The sequence below is a fragment of the Alligator mississippiensis genome, chromosome 3, assembly GCF_030867095.1.
Source record: "Alligator mississippiensis isolate rAllMis1 chromosome 3, rAllMis1, whole genome shotgun sequence".
In the NCBI taxonomy this organism is placed as follows: Eukaryota; Metazoa; Chordata; order Crocodylia; family Alligatoridae; genus Alligator; species Alligator mississippiensis.
The window spans coordinates 260,591,490-260,609,799 of record NC_081826.1 but is presented as its reverse complement, the minus strand read 5'-3'; the positions used below and the strand labels follow the sequence as shown (position 1 = coordinate 260,609,799).

Genomic DNA, 18,310 nt, shown 5'->3' with positions numbered 1-18,310 from the left:
ATGAAAGTATCTACAAACTGGGAATGAAACCTGAGAGAAAAGGAACCAGGTAATTATAAATTGAGGAAGACGTGGCAATATCCTCAATGGACAGGACTGTAGTATACCTAATTAGATTCTTCAGTGGATTTTAAAATATCTGATGCTCAAGAATAAGGTAAAACAAAATCCATAACTGTAGAAACTTTTAAGATCTATTCAAATATTAGAATAAAGAGCCTTGAAGGTATTTAAGATCTTGACCTATTTCAGGGGGGAGGAAGAGAAGCAAAAAACCTTGTTTTCTCCTCTCCTTAATAAGAAATGTTCTAAAACATTTTACAACCTTCTTCAGATTTTGTGAAACCCAAACTTCTCCAATTTCTGGCTCATAACTGGCAAAAGATCAGCAGAATGAGAGAATATTATCCTCCATAAGCAGTGGGGGCTAACCTTTCTGGCAGACATGCCACAAAGTAGCCTTGCGCTCTCACCATTAAAGTGCCACTCCAATCCCTTACCTTGCCTGATCTGCTGCTCTGCTTTCTGCTTCTGTCCCTGTGCTTCCTGCCCAATTTGCTGTTCTGCTTCCAACTTCCGTCCCATCCCCAATCTGCTGCATGCCATACACAGAGGCTGCCCATGCCCCTTTGGCACCCCTTGGCCACCCCTGCTCTACAGGATAAAGAAATAGATTATTGTGTTTGATCAATAATGATGCTTTTCTGACACACAAGAAACAAAATATAATCTTTGTATCATCACAGCCAACATGAAGAATTAGTATAATTCATTCCCATTGGTTGACATATATATTGTGACAGGAAAGCAATCTAGCGTATAGATCAGGGGTAGGCAACATTTTTGGGTAGAGTGCCAAAAATACCTGCAACCTCGACTCGTAAAATGTTGGTGCCAGGGGCAGATGGTGTGGGAGCCATGAGGGGTCCAATCTTTGTTGTGGCAGCACAGACCTGACCCCTTTCCCACCATCTACCCAGAGGTACCCACACTTTGGCACCCATGCCAGGAGTTGCCTATCCCTGGTATAGATAAATGGTTTCATTACTTACCTTCCAAACTTTCTTGTTCATCTGAAGTGAAAGTATCCAGCTGACTCTGTTCTCTCAGGAAATGGATGACTGCATATACAAGGCGTTTGACAGATGACATTTTGCAAGCTTTTGAACCTTCACCTAAACCACAGAAAGATTCATATTAGCTGTATACAGAGAAACTTTAAAAAACGCAAAAAGGATGCCTTGCCTAATCAACACACCCACTGCCTTGACACGGGTTTGGGACCTGCATTATGTAGAGCGACTGGTCCTTTCTTTAAAAAAAAGCATGTTAGAAAAAGTCTCTCTAAACATTTAATTAAAAAAAACTGGAAGTTATAAAGTCAGAACAGACTATTATAATAATCTAGCTTGACCACCTGGAAAACACAGGCCAGAGGACCTCCGGGTTAATTCCTGAAGGGATCGGGGTTCAGAACATTTTTCACTGGAGCAGGGGTGAGCAAAATGCAGCGCGCCAGGCCTTTCTATCCGGCCTGTGGGGCCCCTAAAAGATTTAGAAAATTAATATTAATCTGCCCCTGGCTGCCTGTCATGCTGCCCTAGATGGCTTGCCAAAACTCAGTAAGCGGCCCTCTGACTGAAATAACTGCCTGCCCCTGCACTGGAGGAAATTTAGTCAACTATTTTGCTCAGGAGGAGTACTGATTTAAAGGCCACAGCTCGGGGAGCAGCAAGCAACTTGGTAAAAGCCAAAGGTAATTTAAGAGATACCAGTGACACAATGAAACATCAGCCCATTAGCAAAGCCGTTTCCAGTCTCTGACACTGCGCTACAGAGTGGTTTCTATTCGCTTTGAACCCAAAACTGGAACAGGGTGACCTCAATGCAAATTTGTGATTACCACCACTGCTCACTCAGGCCTTGGCTCGCATGGAGGCTCTCTGGGGGGGAACTGCCCTTCCAACTTCCTCGGAGTTGGTCTTACCACCTCCAACCCCACCCGGATTTTTAAGGGCACGATATTCAGCTCCGCGCGGAGGGGCGGGGGAACGAAAACGGACTGCAAAATAAAGCATAAAAGAACCCAGTCTCTGTAGGAAGCGCCGTTGTTTGTGCGAGGCTGGGCAGGCCCCGCCGCCAGCGGAGCCATCTTAAGCGACCCCCGAGGGCCGGCGGCAGAGGCCGCTCGGCGGAGGCGAGACCCCGCCGGGCGGGTCTCGCCTTAGGCGCCCCCGGCCCCGGCCCCATTGCGGCTCGGCCCCGAGCAGCACAACTGCCAGGGGGCGGCGGCCGGGCCGGGCCTCGCCTCCACTGTCGCCGCCCGCGGGGAGACAGAGGTCGGAGCCCAGACTCCGCTACCCTGCCCGGGGAGAGGCCGCCCCGCCCCTCCTCCCTGAGCGGGATGCCAGGCGGTGGGGGCCGCGGGTCGGGTACCCCCTTACCGGGCGGGGCGGGGCGGCGACAGCAACTGGTCCCAGCTCCCGGTGACGGCGGCGCTCGCTCAGGCGCAAACTTGTCGCTGGCGCCCAGGGCCCCCGCCCCGCCCCGCCCGGGCCGGCCGCGCGGGGAGTGCGCAGGTCCGCGCCGCACGTGGCCGCCGAGCCTGCGCCGCGCTCCGGGGCCGTCACCGCCTCTGCCCCATGCTCGGCCGGTGCGTCTGCGCCGCGCGGGCTGCCAGCAGGTACCGCGGCCCCCGGGCGCTGGGCGGGGGGGAGGCGCCGCTGCCCGCCCCGCCGCTGCCGCCGCCTCTGCTCTGTCCTGCCCAGTCCAGGTCCCGCTCCCCGCGGCCTCCGTTTCTTGCAGCCCGGCGCTGCCTCCGTCGGCCCCGCCTGGCGGCAGGCTCCCGCCCGGTGACAATAGCGGGGCGGCGGCGCCTTTGTGGCGGCGGAGAGGAGAGGAGAGAAGAGAAGAGGAGAGCGCGGCGCGGTGAGCGCGGGGGAGCCGAGCCCGAGCCCGAGCCCGGGAGGCGGCCCGCGGGGCTCCCGTGCACCGGGAGACTTGGCAGCGGCGGGAGGCGGGTGTGGCAATTCAGCCGGATCGGATCGCCGCGGCCGGGCCCGTCCCGCTCCCTGCCCCTCGGCGCAGCCGGCTCGGCCCTGCGGGAACCCGGCAGCGCCCCGCCGGGGCCAAAGTGGAGCACGACTGGTTTGGACAGCCGGGCTCCCGCTGGCTCTGGCTCAGTCCGCGGCCGGACTGGGGGTCGGTCGGTGGCAGCCAGGTGCGGGGCTGGCCGCGACCTGCCCTGTGCGCCCGCGGCCACAGCGAGCGGAGCGGCTTTCCCGCCCACCCCAAACCTGTGCGCCGCCCAGGCTCAGGCGGATTCTGGACCTTTTCTGATTACAAGTAAACCCTGAGACTGCTAGAAACAAACAAAAAAAAAAAGAGTAAAGGGAAAAATCATTTTCTCGGTTTACTGTGTGCAGATACAGTCCTTTTGGGTAGTTGTCTTCACTATTATTTGGAGGCAGGAAGAAATTTTACCCCATGGTCAACTGGGGGGGCGGTTGACTTCCTCTATAGCAGGGGGCCTGGTCCGATACCCAGCACATCCAGAGCACGTCTTCACCTTTCACAATAGCAGACCCTTGGCTGCTGCCGCTTTACCTGTGGTAGGGTAGGATGTTTGGTCTGTGTTGTGTCAGGGTTGACTCTGTAGTTTGCTGAGAGTGGATTTGTATAGGATGGTTTAGATTGGGATGATTCCGCCTTAGGCTGGGGGTTGAGCTGGATGACCCGTGGAGGTCCCTTCCAGCTGTACTCTTATGACATTACTTCTTATGATCAATTTCCTGGGTAGTTTTTATGGCGAGTGCAGTTTTTATGTATTTTAAAAACCACAATGGTCAGGAGGATGGAGAACTGTAGTACCTGAAACCACAAGTTGATGGTTTTCCTTTTACAAAGGCTTTTGAATTCAGAAGGGTTTAGCCTTAATGTCTCTCCTTTTTTGCAGTTTTTGTTGGAAACAGATTTTATTGCTTTCAGTTCCCTTTATTGATTTTGTTTTCCTTCTCATTTTGTAAATACATCTAAAAGTAATATAGCTATTTTTTATTGTCTTATAACTCCTTTGTCAGTCTTTCCTGAGAGTACTTTCCTCTGATGGAATCTAGACTGCTCAGCTTGAGCATGTCAGGAGGGAAGTTGTCCTCTTCAAGGTGGCCATCAGGTGAACATACATTTACAATTCCCATGGTAATAGAAATTCCCCCTTGTCTGTATTTTTCTTTCAGCAACTTTTAAATGAAATAAAAAATCTCATCTTGGAGTGAGTTTCTAGCAGCAAGAATTTATGATAGACAAAGCAGAGCTGTGAGAATCAGAATATGAGACAAGGTTTCAAACACTTTGAAATGTACAACATGACAAAATGTGAACAAAAGTACACTAAAATATAGATTAATTAACTTGGCACTCTCTTGTTCTTTGAGGACATTCTCATTGAGCAGAAATTCATTGGAGTTAGGTTGGCTGAACTTTTATAAATGCTAAAGGTGTTCAGTCCCTATATATCACGTTGCTATAACCTAGCTAAGATGTGATGAAAGTGTAAATAGTTGAGCGTGGGTCATTGCTAGCCAAGATGGGGCCGAGTTTTCTAGCAAACTAGTGATGATAGAAAGCATTACTTGTGTGTTTCTTTGTGAGGTGCATAGGTAAGGAATCCAAGTGGTGATTAGTAGGGGTCTACCAAACTAAAGGAGGTGGTTGGCCGATTTTGTGGGTAGATCCTGGGGCCGGCCACCTTTTTTGCGGCCCAGTGTGGCGGGCCAACCCCATCCCACCCGCCACACCTCTGATTGACTGAGGGGCCCTGGCAGTCCTGCCCCTCTCTGCAGCTTGCCACATGGCCCAAAACCCTTCCCCAGGCTTAATCAGAGTCATTAAGCCATGGTTTCAGGCCATCTCCAAGTGGCAGGCTCCACAATTTTGGTGGGCTCACTGCAAAAAAGAAAACAAAAAAAACAAAACAACCCCACCTCCGGCCCCACAAAAAGAAACCTTACTGGCAAGCAGAGAAAAGGCTGGGAAGCCCTGCAGTCTTGGAGCACGGGAAGAAGGCAGAGGGGGACCCAAGTGGGGCTGCTCACAGCAGAGGACATGGAGGCAGCCTCTGCACCTCCTCCTGTGAACAGCCCTGCCTTGCCCACCTATAAGTTTATCAGGGGTGACCATGAATATCTGGGGGAACGTTTGTTCACCAGAGCGCCCCAAGGGATGACGAGGTTGCATGGTTACAAACTACTGCAAGAGTGTTTCAGGCTGGACGTAAGGAAGAATTTCTTTACTGTCCGAGCCCCCAAGGTCTGGAACAGCCTGCCATCGGAGGTGGTTCAAGCACCTACATTGAACACCTTCAAGAGTAAATTGGATGCTTATCTTGCTGGGATCGTATGACCCCAGCTGATTTCCTGCCCTTCAGGCAGGGGACTGGACTTGATGATCTTCCAAGGTCCCTTCCAGCCCTAATGTCTATGAAATTTATGAAATCTATTAAATTAGTGGTTAGGTGATCCAAGCTGTTTAGGAATCACCTAAACTAGTGAGTGATACTGAATAGTATCTTCAACAAAAAAGGAGCGATGCTCTTCTACATGCTTTCTTCTGAGACCTAGCATCCCTTCTGTCTTTTCTTGGTTCTGTTTTAGCCAACTAGTCTTAATCTGTCAACTGATCTTATCCCAAGTACTGAGCCATCTTGGTGGTAGTAGTGGACAGATAGGTAAACTGCATATTGGTAGTATTAGAGTCAATGTAATTTGATCAGTTCATGAAAATATTGAAAAGGCCCAGAGAGAGAACAGATGTTTAGTAAAGAGCTGTAATAACCAGACCCTGCTAATTACCCTAAATCTTGAACTCAACTGTGGGAAGTTGGTGAAATTTAATAAAATGTTATGATAACAATGACTACAATGAGGACTTGATGGTAGGGGTAGGAAAAGGAGATTAATTCAAGCAAGAAAGTCTGTTGATACCACAGACAATACTGCATTAGATTCATAACTGCTAAGCAGTGAGAGGATAGAGATGTAAATCAGTGGATCAAAGTTAGCATGTCAGAGTTTAGGGAATGTTCTGGTCCCATCAGTACTACTACCATTGTTTTTGGAGCTTTAAAAAGAGCAAGGTTCAGATTTAAAATGATGGCTCTGAACCCCAGGGGATTTTCAGAAGAAAGACTGACAGGCCCCTTCTTCACTCAAGAGACTCAGCCCTTCATGAAGAAGCCACTGAAACAACAAAGACCTTAAGGTGCCACAGGTGATACCTGGTTTCATCTCTCCCTTGTGGGCTTTGTTCAGCCCCCATACTAGCCTGTCTTCCCACTCTCTTAGCTTTCCACATTGAAGCTTAGACCAGCTGTACTTCATGGCAGCAATACAGCGTAAAGGCTAAATAGGCCCATTCAACTCTGCCATGTAGCAGAAAGGCAGGTGATAAAGTGTAATCTAACCAAACAAGGGAACTGAATTAGGATGCACAGCAAAAGCAGTCTTGGTTCATAGCATCTCTCTGTGACTGACTAGCTGATTTGTATCCTAAAAGTATCCAGAAAAGCTGTATTTCACCCATCTTTTACTATTCAATCTTTGCATCCTTGTTTGTATGGTCAGACTCAGGAAAACAACTAGCACTGACAATGATCAACTAAAAATTCATCAAAAGAATTAGTCCTTTCTTTCTCTACTTTTTTTAAGCTAATCAGAATAAAAGAGTCCAAACAGAGTTCTTTCTCTGAAAATGGATTTTGATAGGTTTTGATTAAGTTTGTCTTGAACCATTTCATTTCAATTTCCAAATGCTTTGTTTTGATCTTTGTTTATTTTATCATTTTTTTTCTCCCATGTGTCCTAATTGTTTCTTGGTGGGTACTTCCTCTATATGGCTCAAACCATTTTAGTGCATTACCCAGGAGCTTCTCATCTCTCTCTTCTCAATACTGTTTCATGGTCTATGGTGTCCAATACTGCAAATAGATATATGAGAATGGGCATATGTCCTCTCTATCAACAGCAGGGTATTATACATTAGTGACACTGAAATGGTTTCAGGCTTCTCCCCTAACCTGAATCCAGATTGTGCTGGATCCAGCTTCAGTTAGATAAGCTTGTAGTTGGCCTTTGAGTAGATTCCCTATAAACTAGATGGGGAGTAGACACTGTATGACACTGCTGTAATTCACTGAAATTGATGTAATCATGTGGATTTATTCAGTACTGGTTGGACTATTACATGTTTGCAGGAGAAACAAAAGATTTATTTTCAGTTAAGAGTAGGACAAGTTGTCCATGACTCTCACAAGGTAGGAAGGGTTTGGGTCAGATGTACAAATCTTGGGTCTAGATTCTTTTTGAGTATTGATGAGTAAACTCTAGCGAAGCAGACTTGCTGTTGGTTAGTGAGTGTAGGTAAAGTGGATCCAAGTTATTAAGACGTCTTCCCAAATGCATTATTTCTCAAATGTGTTCACCTTTTCTGTCATTGGTATGACTCTCCATAATTTGAACCACCTATAGCCCTTAAATTTTTCCCAGAATCACTGCAGTGAGCAAGAATTAGGTTTAGGTAATTCAGATGTACACATACTCAGGCAGCATTCTCCAGGAAAAAAAAAATTGTACAAGGAAACTCAGGCTATCACCACAGCTATATATAAAAAAATAATAATAATCTGTGTAGCAAGTCACCTTGAGTCCCTAAGTCACTTGGTGAGTACAAATGTATGCTTCCACAGGATTAGTATTCCTGTTAAACAGAACACTGGTGCAGATGACATCAGTAATTCATAAGGCGCCTTAAAAGCATAAGTCCTCAACTTGCTACTTCTACTGTTTCTTACTGTTTCATGGTTAGCAGTGGACCAGATGATTCCACATGAGAGCTAAAAAGATTGCTATTTAGGATATCATTAATGTATCACACCATTAATCTGGTTCCAGGTAACTTGTCTCTCTGGGGGAGAATGGTATGAATTGAAATGAGAAGGCTGATGACTTGCCTAGTTTTAAGATAATGATAATGATAATGTTCATCCATAACACATCCATCAAGTGTGGACTCAGGAAGAGGTTCATGATGGCTAGAGATGCCCATGTCAAGGGGCAGTCACAATACAAAGCAGAAGACATTTCCCAAGAAGAAGAGATCAAGAATTCCAGGCATGTATGTGCAATCCCAGACAGTGCCAGAAGTCAGACAGATGAATAGACAGGGAGGGGCAGCAAAGACTTCAAATGAAATCGTCCAATAAGGAAATAAAGTTGTTTCAGGAGATGTGGTCTCCAAAATATTTTTCCTGTGAAGGTATAAAGTGTTTCCTCTGTATGTGCTCATTCTATTTTTTATTACAATATACTCCAAGAGTATAGCTTCTGGATTGAATAAAAGGCAGTATACTTCCCTTGGAGTATGTGCCTTCCTGAGTACAGTGTGAATAATCCATGCTCATTAAGTCTACAGGCTGTCAGTGCTTTGATATTAGCAGTCCTGAAACTGATTAACTCCCCTCTTTTTCAAGCCTTCTGATAGCTGGGACAGTGACTATTAGAAGCCTTGAAAACAAAGGGAACAAATCAATTTCATGGCTTCTAATATCACAACACTCAGTTCTCTGGTATTAGTATGCCCCCAAATGATTAGCGTGCCTCATTTTAAGGGCTGCTAATAGTTATTGTTGGGACTGGTATTAGAAGCCTTGACAAATGAGGGGAGATGACAGCCATGAAATTGATTGTTTCTCCATTTTCAAGGCCTCTCTAAACCGGTGGTCTGTACCCCCCCAGGGGTCCACAGATTATGTATAAGGGGTCCATAAAAGATAACTATGATCAATCAAAAGTATGTGAATACTCACACTTACAATTCAGAGGGTTCTGCACTTCCATTCACATTGTCCAAGGAGATCCACACCTCCATTCAAAATTTTTTTAGGGGTCTGCCAGTGAAAAAAGGTTGAAAACCACTGCTTGAAAAATAGTCTTTTGACAGCTATTTCCCCTTCATTGTTTTTGATGCACCTAAGCCCAGAGCAAAACTAAGTTACAAAACAGACAGTAGGACTGAAAGAAACTATGCATTTAAGCAAGTTGTGTACTGAACTGATAAGCAGATACAGTGTAAGCAATGAGAAACAAATTGGGACTGGCATTGTTTTGCACCTAAGTGAAGTGTATTTATCTGTTATGTACCATACACTGTATTCCCCTTTATATTCTCTGTTTTATTTGTGTGTTACTTGGTTGTGTTTGGCTTTGTCCTTGCAAAATAAACTGCCACTTCCAGTCTTAGATTGTGAACAGAACTGAGATTGTTACAATTTATTTCAAATCCAAGTAAAAATTGAGATACATAAATAAATATAGAGAATTGAATAATCACCATCTGGTTTGAAACTTAGACTTGATAATAGGTAACAGTGTATTATATGCAAGTGCCACAGACTGGTGGGTGTTTGCTGTAGCTTGTATTTTGTGCCTAGAATATTTCAGGCAAGCAAAAAATTAATATAGTCTCTTACCCATATCTACATCAAATCTTATACTTGCCATGGATTCTTCCAAGGAAGCACTTGTTGGGCCCTCTAGCATTGTTTGGTCTCTGTGGATAATGCCTGAAAGCAGCCCAGGCAAGGCTTCTCGGGTAGGAGAGGCAGCAGGGAGTCCTGATTATTTCCAGCTCTACAACACGAGCCTTTTTGTCCCTTACCCTATCCAAAGCCCTTCCTCAGAGAGCTACCTTCCAGTTTGGCTCCTGAGAGAGGGGCTTTACCTCTGCAAAGGGGAAAGGAGTACAGTCCAAGCTCCAAAGAGCAAAACAGACATTTCCTCTTCAGTAAGGGTCACCCAGGAAGGAGACCCTTCCCCCTCCAAAGGATTAAGCAGTCCCTCTGTTCCCAGTCCAGCCCACCTCACACAGCCCCCAAGTAACTCAGGTATTCTCTCTCCAGTCCAAACAGCCTAAATACATGTAAGGAGCCTGACTTCTTTGCTTTGGGCTGTGCAGCTCTGAGGCCTTCACCCTACTTTTCAGGCTTCTTCATTGAGAAGCTTTCCAGAGTGTTTCCTCCAAAGGATGAGCACCAAGCTCACCTGAGTTATCAGGTCTTTTCAGTTCCTTTGTTGCTGGACATCCATCTCATCTCTCCAGCTCAGATCTAGCAGGAAATATATTCACTCTTCTTTCCCTGTGTACAAGCTAGTCAGGTTAATGGAGACACAAAACATCATTACAAGATGAACCTTTTTAAAACAAATATTAGAATAAAACCCATAGCCTGTTGTAGTACTTTGTTGCATATGTGGTCTTATGGCTAAGCATTTATTAAAATCTTGTACTTGTCATTTATTATGTGTTTGACAGTACTTAAGTGTAATGTTGGGATTGGCTGCTGACAAGTTGCTCAGCGCAGATACAGAATGAGGAGGAAATGGGAAGTGGTACTATGGTAGTTGTTTTCTTGTTGTCATAATGAACTGTACCCTTTTTTAATTACTAGCCCAGTAGGTGCAGTTAGAATATTGAAACTACATGAATAGTTTTTGCAGCAATCTGAGGAATATAGCCTCTGTTTAATTTTAAATATAATGAATAATATACACATTCAAGCATGAAATCTAAAAATCTGTTATTTGCCCTCTAAAGACACAGAAATAATAGTCCTACAAATTTGTTATTGCTTTAATGTAAAGACCAGGAATGTCAAGTATAGCCCTTTATAGCTTCTGGAAAACTACATATAGCAAGTTAAAACTAAGGCCCTTGAAAACTAAGGGCCTTCAGTCCCCGTGATCATTAAACCCATCATGAAATCTGGAGTAGCCACGAGTTTTGTAAAGCAAGGATGTCAAACGCAAGGCCCATAGCCTGGATTTGGCTCATGGCGGTGGGTCATCTGGCCCACAGAGTTTCTCATGGACTGGGTCACCCACCTTTAAAGGCCAGATTTGGCCTTTGGAGCTTGTCAATGCAGCTGCTGAAGCCCCTGCGGCAGTGGTGTTCATCCCCACTTTTTCAGCAAAGCTCTGGGACTCAGGGAGTTAATGTTGCTTGCCTTCTCCCTGTACCCCACTTTACCTATAACCAAAACGGGAAGGGGAGGTGGGTTAGTTGCCCCAGAGACTAAAACTGATGGCAGGGGACAGAGCAGACAAGTAGCAGCAGTATTGATTCCTTGGGTTCTTGAACTGCACCAAAACAGCTGTGATCGATACCACTGCCACAGCAACTCTGAAATTGGCTCATGGGTTACATGTTTGACAATTTGACAGTGGCTGTGACAGAGACAAACCTTTGGCTTTGGAGCTGAAAGAAGAGAGTGAATGACGTTGAGGAGTGAACTATGCCCCTTCTGCATGACTGGTACCATTCGGGCATTGTGACCCAATGCTGTGACAGGGAAGACTGGGAAAAATGAAAAAAAAATCTTTTTCCCGTGCTTCATTCTTCCTCATCAGAACAGGTTGGGTCTTATTTGGAAATGTGTGGTATGTGAGAAAATAGAGCATGATCTGAATGGTTGACAGAAATTATGGGGGGGCGGTATTATTACCTTCAGTCCTTTGACTGAACTAGCAAACCAGAGTACATACATGGTAAATAATTCCAAAGGAACCTGAAATTGCCCGCAAAGATATCAACAGAATTTGAAGATGCTGTTATATACTGTTGTCTAATATTAAAATTTGAAAATGTTTCAAACATAAATTTTAAGTTCTATGATCTAGAATATCAGTGTTGTTGTTTAGAGTACACTAAAAGCATGGGATTAGTTGCTTAAATATGATATACATATTTCTAAAGATACACATTTGTTTAATCTAAGTTCAAGAACAAACAATGTTTCAGTTCTTTCGATTTTAGTCCCAGGTTCCAAAGTTATGCTCCTTCTCATTCTCTCTGTGTTGTATCATCCCTTGTTTCAGATTCCATTATGTCAGAGAAGAGTAGACATTTTCTGTCTTGTGCATATCTGGTAAACATCAACTTTTGTCAGTGAATCTGTCACCAAGCACAATAAACCTATGTTTATGTATGCATTTCTAAGATGTTTTCTCAGTTACGTAGTGATTGTTTCTATTGTGTCTTTAATTACATTACTGTTAATATAATTTGGTTCAACATTAAAGACATTTTTCATTTTCAAGTTACAGGGTTTTTCAAAATGTCTCAAACTATATGTAAAAGTGTGTAATCACTATTAAATGAGGTGGCATATCTCAAATCTCATATTGCATCTTACAGAACAGTGTAGTATCAAGAGCTTCCATGGATTAAGTAATTCTGTTTAATGCGTGCCTGAATTTTGAATGAGTAAAAGAATTCTCGTATATAAAGAAAATAATTACTCAACATCTTTTGGAAAACATTTCATGCTTCAAGTTTCACATGACATGAAAATGATGGATATTTATTCTTTCATGAATTTTTTTAAGTACATTCCTTAGCACCCTTGCTTATTAATGTTTACTCATTCCACAGCCTGAGGTACCTTTACTGAATTAGTTTGATGAGTTGTAGTTTCTTGTTATGTGGGTTTTTTACCTCCAAATCTAAAAGGGTATTTTAACATATTCCAGGCATCTTTAAAATAGTTCTTGCATTTAATTTTAATTTTTTATTTGAATAGAGTTACCGAGTTTAGGACTAAACCATTTGCCACCTGCTGGGCCTCTTAGTAGCAGTTAGGTGACCTTTGTCATGTACAGATATTTGCTCTCCTAGGAGAAATTATCCTAGGAGTGATTTAACCCTGCTTGTTTCCCCATTTTTTTTCCTAGAGTGGCCATATTTATTCTGTGAGAAAAGGCCTGAATCTCTGTACACATGTGGTTTCTCCCAGAAGAAACTGGGTGTCTGTACAAGGTCTAAGTATGATTCTAATCTATCCTGCTTGAGTCTTTGAAAAACCTTCAATGTATCCATGGATGAGTCCAGGATTTACTAAAGGGTGGGTTTGATGCACCACCCCTCAAACCATGGGTAAAGCTGGAAGTCTACTATACTTCCAACGTCAGACAATATGTTAATACAGATCTCTGTAATTTAATAAGAGATAAAAATATCTATTCGAAATTATACTGTTATAGGAAGACTAAGAGTTTGAAGAATAAATGCTACTAATAATAGTGAGGCTTCCAATAGTATAGACAGTTGTTATGTAATAAACTTCATTCATGTCTTGTCTTCAGCAGATGTAAACAGCCACTTGCTAGCTTGTATGATAACTGGTAGCTAGGATATCAATTTTAATATGGTAAATCATTATTTATGATGTTGTAGTCTTACTTGGTAAATATTGTCTTTTACTAGTTGACCACTTCAGATATGTTAAAATTGATATCCTAGCAACTAATTTTAATTTAATTTCTTAAAGTTGTTAACTAATGCAGTCATAATCAGGTTGATATTTCTGTCTTGTAACTTAATGTTTGTGCTTATCAGTCCTTTGAACTCTGCATTCTAGCATTTGCAGTAGATCCGAGTTATTCCGTACCTATTTAAACTTCTTATCCAGTTAGAGAATTTATTTCTAATAACTATTTTTGTTTCTGGCAAATATATTTAGTTAGCCACACTGCTGAGTATTTTCTATACAAATTCTTGAACTGGTTAATGGCATATTATATCTGGGTGTTGGCTATAAAAGCAGAAAAGCAGTAAGCTTCATCAGCAGAGGATGTGTTTCATATCTAGCTCTTTGATTTGGTTGAGAGCTTTTATCCTTGTGAAAATTGCTCAATTTTTCTTTTCTTTTGCTTTGTGTATTTGGAGAATGCTTTGGTCTACATGAGCCTCTTTTAAGTGGGCTTAGCCTAAAATTGCCATCATTAAGGTGCCTTAAGGGCACGTGGCTACATGTGCGTGCCCTTAATGCACCTTAAAGATAGCTATTTAAGGCTATGTGAGCCTAAATCTGATACCTACGTAAAGCAGGTATCAATTTTTGGCACTAATAGCTAAGTCACATTAGCACGTGTGTAGATGTGCTAATGCACATCAACATGGTGTTCGTTAATGGATAGACACCATGTTAATGCATATTAGCGCATCTGCATGTGTGCTAATGCAATTTAGCTATTCATACCTAAATTTAACACGCCTTAACTCACATTAGCACATCCACATGTATACACGCGCCTAAATTGCCTTAATGCACCTGAAGCAAAGATGCATTAAGTTCAGGTGCGTGTAAATACATGTGTAGACATGCCCAGTGGTATCTTACATTGTGTCCTTAAGATGACACAATTCAGTTGTGCTCAACCTTTTTGCCAGTGGGCCGGATGGGCAGTGTTCAGTTTATCTATGGGCTGGATCTGGACAGTGGTCCTGACCCAGTACCATGGGGGTGAAGGAGGCATGACCCAACCCGGATCAAGCCATGTGGGAAGCTGGGGACGTGGCCCAGCCCCAACCCAGCTACAGAGAGGGAAGGAGGCGTGGCCTGGTCCCAATCTGGCGACATGCAGAGGGAGGAGAGTAGTAGTAGTATTAATTGTTGCTGGTACCCCACTGCCAAATTTTCTGACCCATGGGGAGCCCCACAAGCCATATGCCTTGGCTCCACAGGCCAGATTTGGCCTACAGACAGAAGGTTGGGCACTCTTGGTGTAATTTACGTTCTTCCTGATGTTCTTTGACTAGGTTTTCTAGAATCTTGAGCTTGATTTTAGGAAGACTCACCTGCAGATCCCTTGAGGCTGTACCTGGACTCAGTCACAGCAATTATATATCTAAGCCCTGCAGCTACAGTTTAGTAGTCTATAAGACTACAATATCCCATTCTTCTAATGGCTTTGTAGTTTAGTGCAGAGGTTTTAAATGAAGCAAATGGGGTTTGGAGTGGATGGCTGCTTATATTGTTAAATTGCAGGCTTCAGTTCAGTAAATTTTTCTGCTGGTATCTTTTAGAAGAGGGACAACAGCTGAAGCGTCTCATGAGCTTTTTTTAAAATCTGAATTTCAAAGATCCAGTCCAGAAGGGACTGGTGCATTAATTCCTGATTGGAGAAAAATAAACAACACTATCTTGCTAGGTGGAGAATAAGGAAGCTTCTGGTGACTTGCTACTTGTATTCAGTAATTACTAAGTATAACCCCAGAACTACCCCTTCTCTTGATTTTTTTTTTTTTTTTTCAATATACAGATGTCTTCATCTAAGGAACAGTTGCTGGTGCTGCTAACACACTTCCCACTCAGCAGTTCTCACAGTCCCCCTGACTGTTCTCACTTCAACCTTTCCTGGATTGGGTTGAACAGGTTCTTCTTTATTCTTGTTTCTGTTCCAAAGTCAGTGTCTTTAATGTAGTAGTAGTGGCATTGCAATAAATCTGATATACCATATTATTCTGTGCTGATAGAGGCAAAAATGTAAATCATGGTAAGAGGACTTAAAGCTAACTGTATTAATAAGGGTCAAATAGCTTCTCAATTGAAACTTTCAGTATCAGAGGCATTGCCTGAAAAAATAGAAGCCCTGCACCCTTGTCCTTTTTCCAAGTTTGTTATTCTCACTGTTTAACTTGGGTCCTAATCATATATCCTTGAAATGTGCATCCTACATTCAAATTTTATCTGAGCCTTGTGTGCAAGCTAACCAGTTTGAATAGTCATTGAATAGGTGTTTACACAATGACAGTGACTGGTGTTAAAAGAATTATGATGTTGTAGTCTCACTTGGTAAATATTGTCTTTTACTAGTTGACCACTTCAGATATGCATATTTCTCTATAATTTTAGTAACAGCTGAAGGCTAGCTGGTACAGGTAAAATATCATCATGGCACGTTTGCACCACTGCTGTAAAAGAGATCAAATCTGTGTTTGCAGAACAGCACCTCTTCCACAGAGCTAGAATCAACATCTTCATTCAACTCATGAGATTTGCTCAACTCTTATTTAATTACAGTCATTTTCTCATGTTGCTGGGGCTGTTGTGATTCTTCACTTCTGGACAGTTTGTTTTTTTTTTTGTTGGTTTTTGCTAGCTAGCAAAAACCCAGACCTAGTGGGGCTCACGGAAATCTGGTGGGATTCTACTCACGACTGGACAGTGGACATCTAGGGTCACAGGCTGTACAGCCAGGACAGAGCAGGGGGAAAAAAGAGGGGGGTGTAGCGCTCTACGTCAAAGAGCAATACACATCCTCAGTGATCAAGATGGGTTCAGAAGAAGGGCTAACTGAGGCGCTCTGGATAAGAATGCAAGGGGGTTGTGGGGAAAAGGACTTGATAGTGGGCATCTACTACAGACCGCCTCACCAGGGGGACGAGCTGGACCTGGAATTCTCAGGTCAACTCACGGAGGCTGTAAAGTCAAGGGATGTGGTTATTCATGGGTGACCTAAACTACCCAGATATCTGCTGGGAGGAGCAGTCAGCCAGGTCCAACCGCTCAAGTAGGTTCCTAGCTGGGATACAGGACCTCCACCTAACCCAGGAGGTGCATAGTCCCACCAGGGGAAATGCCTTGCTAGACTTGGTCCTTGCCACAGGTGACAATCTGGTGAAGGGTCTGCAGATACTCGACCAACTGGGCGACAGTGATCATCGCCTGCTGGAATTTACTATCCAGCTCTGGGTGGTCAAAGCAAGCAGTAAGGCAAAAGTCCTCGACTTAAGGAGGGCTGACTTCAATGGGCTAAGAAGATTAGTAGGAGAGTCATTGGGGTCTCAGAGCTTCAATGAGATGGGAGTTCAAGACGGGTGGTTGTTCCTCAAGGAGACGATCCTCCAAGCTCAAAGGGAGTCAGTCCCAATGCGCACCAAGGGGGGCAGGAGTGCTAAAAAGCCCCTATGGCTCAGCAAAAGCATCCAGGAATGCCTGAGGGCAAAAAAGGAGGCGTGCAAACAGTGGAAGGAGGATTACACCTCCGTTGCTCAGGACTGCAGGGAGGCTGTTAGGAAGGCCAAGGCAGAGATGGAGCTAGGGCTAGCGACCAGAATTAGGGATAACGAAAAGTCCTTTTTCAAATACATAGGGAGTAAGAAGGTGGCACTGGGGAACATGGGGCCCCTACAGGACAGGCTTGGTAATATGGTGATTGCAGCTAACAAAAAAGCTGACCTCTTTAACGAATTCTTTGCCTCCATATTCCTGAACAGGGACCGGGACAGTTCCCCACTAAGATTACAGACGGGCCCAGGGAAGGCACCACTATGCCTAGGGTCAGGAATGACCTAGTTAGGGAATTGTCAGAGGGGATGGATGTACAGTAGGTCCAGATGCTCTTCACCCGAGGATGCTGAGGGAATGGGCAGGGGTCATAGCAGAGCCCCTGGCACGGCTGTATGAGCACTTGTGGGGCTCTATCCAGGTACCAGAGAATTGGAAAAGGGCCAATGTGATCCCCATTTACAAGAAGGGGAGAAAGGAGGACCCAGGTAACTATAGGCCAGTTGGTCTCACCTCAGTCCTTGGAAAGACCTTTGATAAAATTATCCAGGAGCACATCTGCAAGGGCCCAGCAGGGGAGGTAATGCTCAGGGGCAACCAACATAGGTTCATTGAGAGCAGATCCAAGACTGGTATACAATTAATTAAATTATATCTAGTTAATTAAATGTAATTAAATTCATTGAACACAAAGGTTATTTATAGAAATGAGAAATCTTTGTTCCTTTTCTAGTAATAGCAAAACTACCATATGAATTAATCACATAAGAGATGCAACATTTAAAGGAGTAAATTGTGAAGTAGGAGGCTATGAGGTAATTTCCCCTCATTGCCTTCAATGCAGCAGACATTCAGTATAAGCATAAACCTATTCATTTTGATGAGCACTTCCACATGAAATGATTTTTGCCATTGTTAGTGCTGCATGTAGTGGTCTTAAAAACTTACATTTTGCTGTATGTTCTCTTTTTCTTGTCTCAAAATGCAAAATACTTGTGTCTGTTTCCATGGAATTTCAGTAATTAATGTTTCGAGTAACTGTGTGATCCTCTAAGAAAACTGTTCTGTTTATTTTTGTTAAAACCAAAAGATTTTATCTACATGTCTAAGAGCATATTAGAGGACAGTACAGCTGGTTAGAGCAGGGGTGGGCAATTATTCATCTGGAGAGCCACTTAAGTTTTCATGAGCTGTCGAGGGCCGCACAGGTAATATCGCCCCTTGACAGGGTGGGAGGGGGGTGGGTATGGTGGGGTCTGCTTGTGGGCCCCCTCCACACACACACACACACACACACACACACACACACCCCCACACCCCCAAACGGTGCACAACCCCTTGGGATGCTCATGGCCCATGGCAGGTAGAGCCTCCCAGCAGCTCCAGCCAAGTCCTGAAAGCTGCACATGG

The 18,310-nt window shown here is 44.0% G+C and overlaps 2 protein-coding genes across 9 annotated transcripts in view; one reads left to right on the top strand and one right to left on the bottom strand.

The window, feature by feature from the left end:
• SGTB (small glutamine rich tetratricopeptide repeat co-chaperone beta) overlaps nucleotides 1-2,527 on the bottom strand; it is a 73,080-nt gene extending 70,553 nt beyond the window's left edge. Inside the window, exons 1-2 of one of the 3 annotated variants that reach the window (XM_006259066.4) lie at nucleotides 2,445-2,527; nucleotides 1,053-1,175 (exon numbers count right to left, since the gene is read on the bottom strand). In XM_006259066.4, coding sequence (XP_006259128.1) covers nucleotides 1,053-1,152 — 100 coding nt within the window. In that variant the 5' untranslated portion in view covers nucleotides 1,153-1,175; nucleotides 2,445-2,527. Of the gene's footprint in view, nucleotides 1-500; nucleotides 616-1,052; nucleotides 1,176-2,444 lie in introns of those variants that run through there. The other 2 variants (XM_059725134.1, XM_059725133.1) reach the window with 2 other exon arrangements.
• The window catches only part of NLN (neurolysin), a 72,294-nt gene continuing 56,373 nt past the window's right edge, over nucleotides 2,390-18,310 (top strand). The window contains exons 1-2 of one of the 6 annotated variants that reach the window (XM_059725130.1): nucleotides 2,390-2,683; nucleotides 15,153-15,265. In XM_059725130.1, the coding sequence (XP_059581113.1) occupies nucleotides 2,405-2,683; nucleotides 15,153-15,265 (392 nt within the window). In that variant the 5' untranslated portion in view covers nucleotides 2,390-2,404. Of the gene's footprint in view, nucleotides 2,929-15,152; nucleotides 15,296-18,310 lie in introns of all 6 variants that reach the window. The other 5 variants (XM_019496034.2, XM_059725131.1, XM_014594085.3 and 2 more) reach the window with 5 other exon arrangements.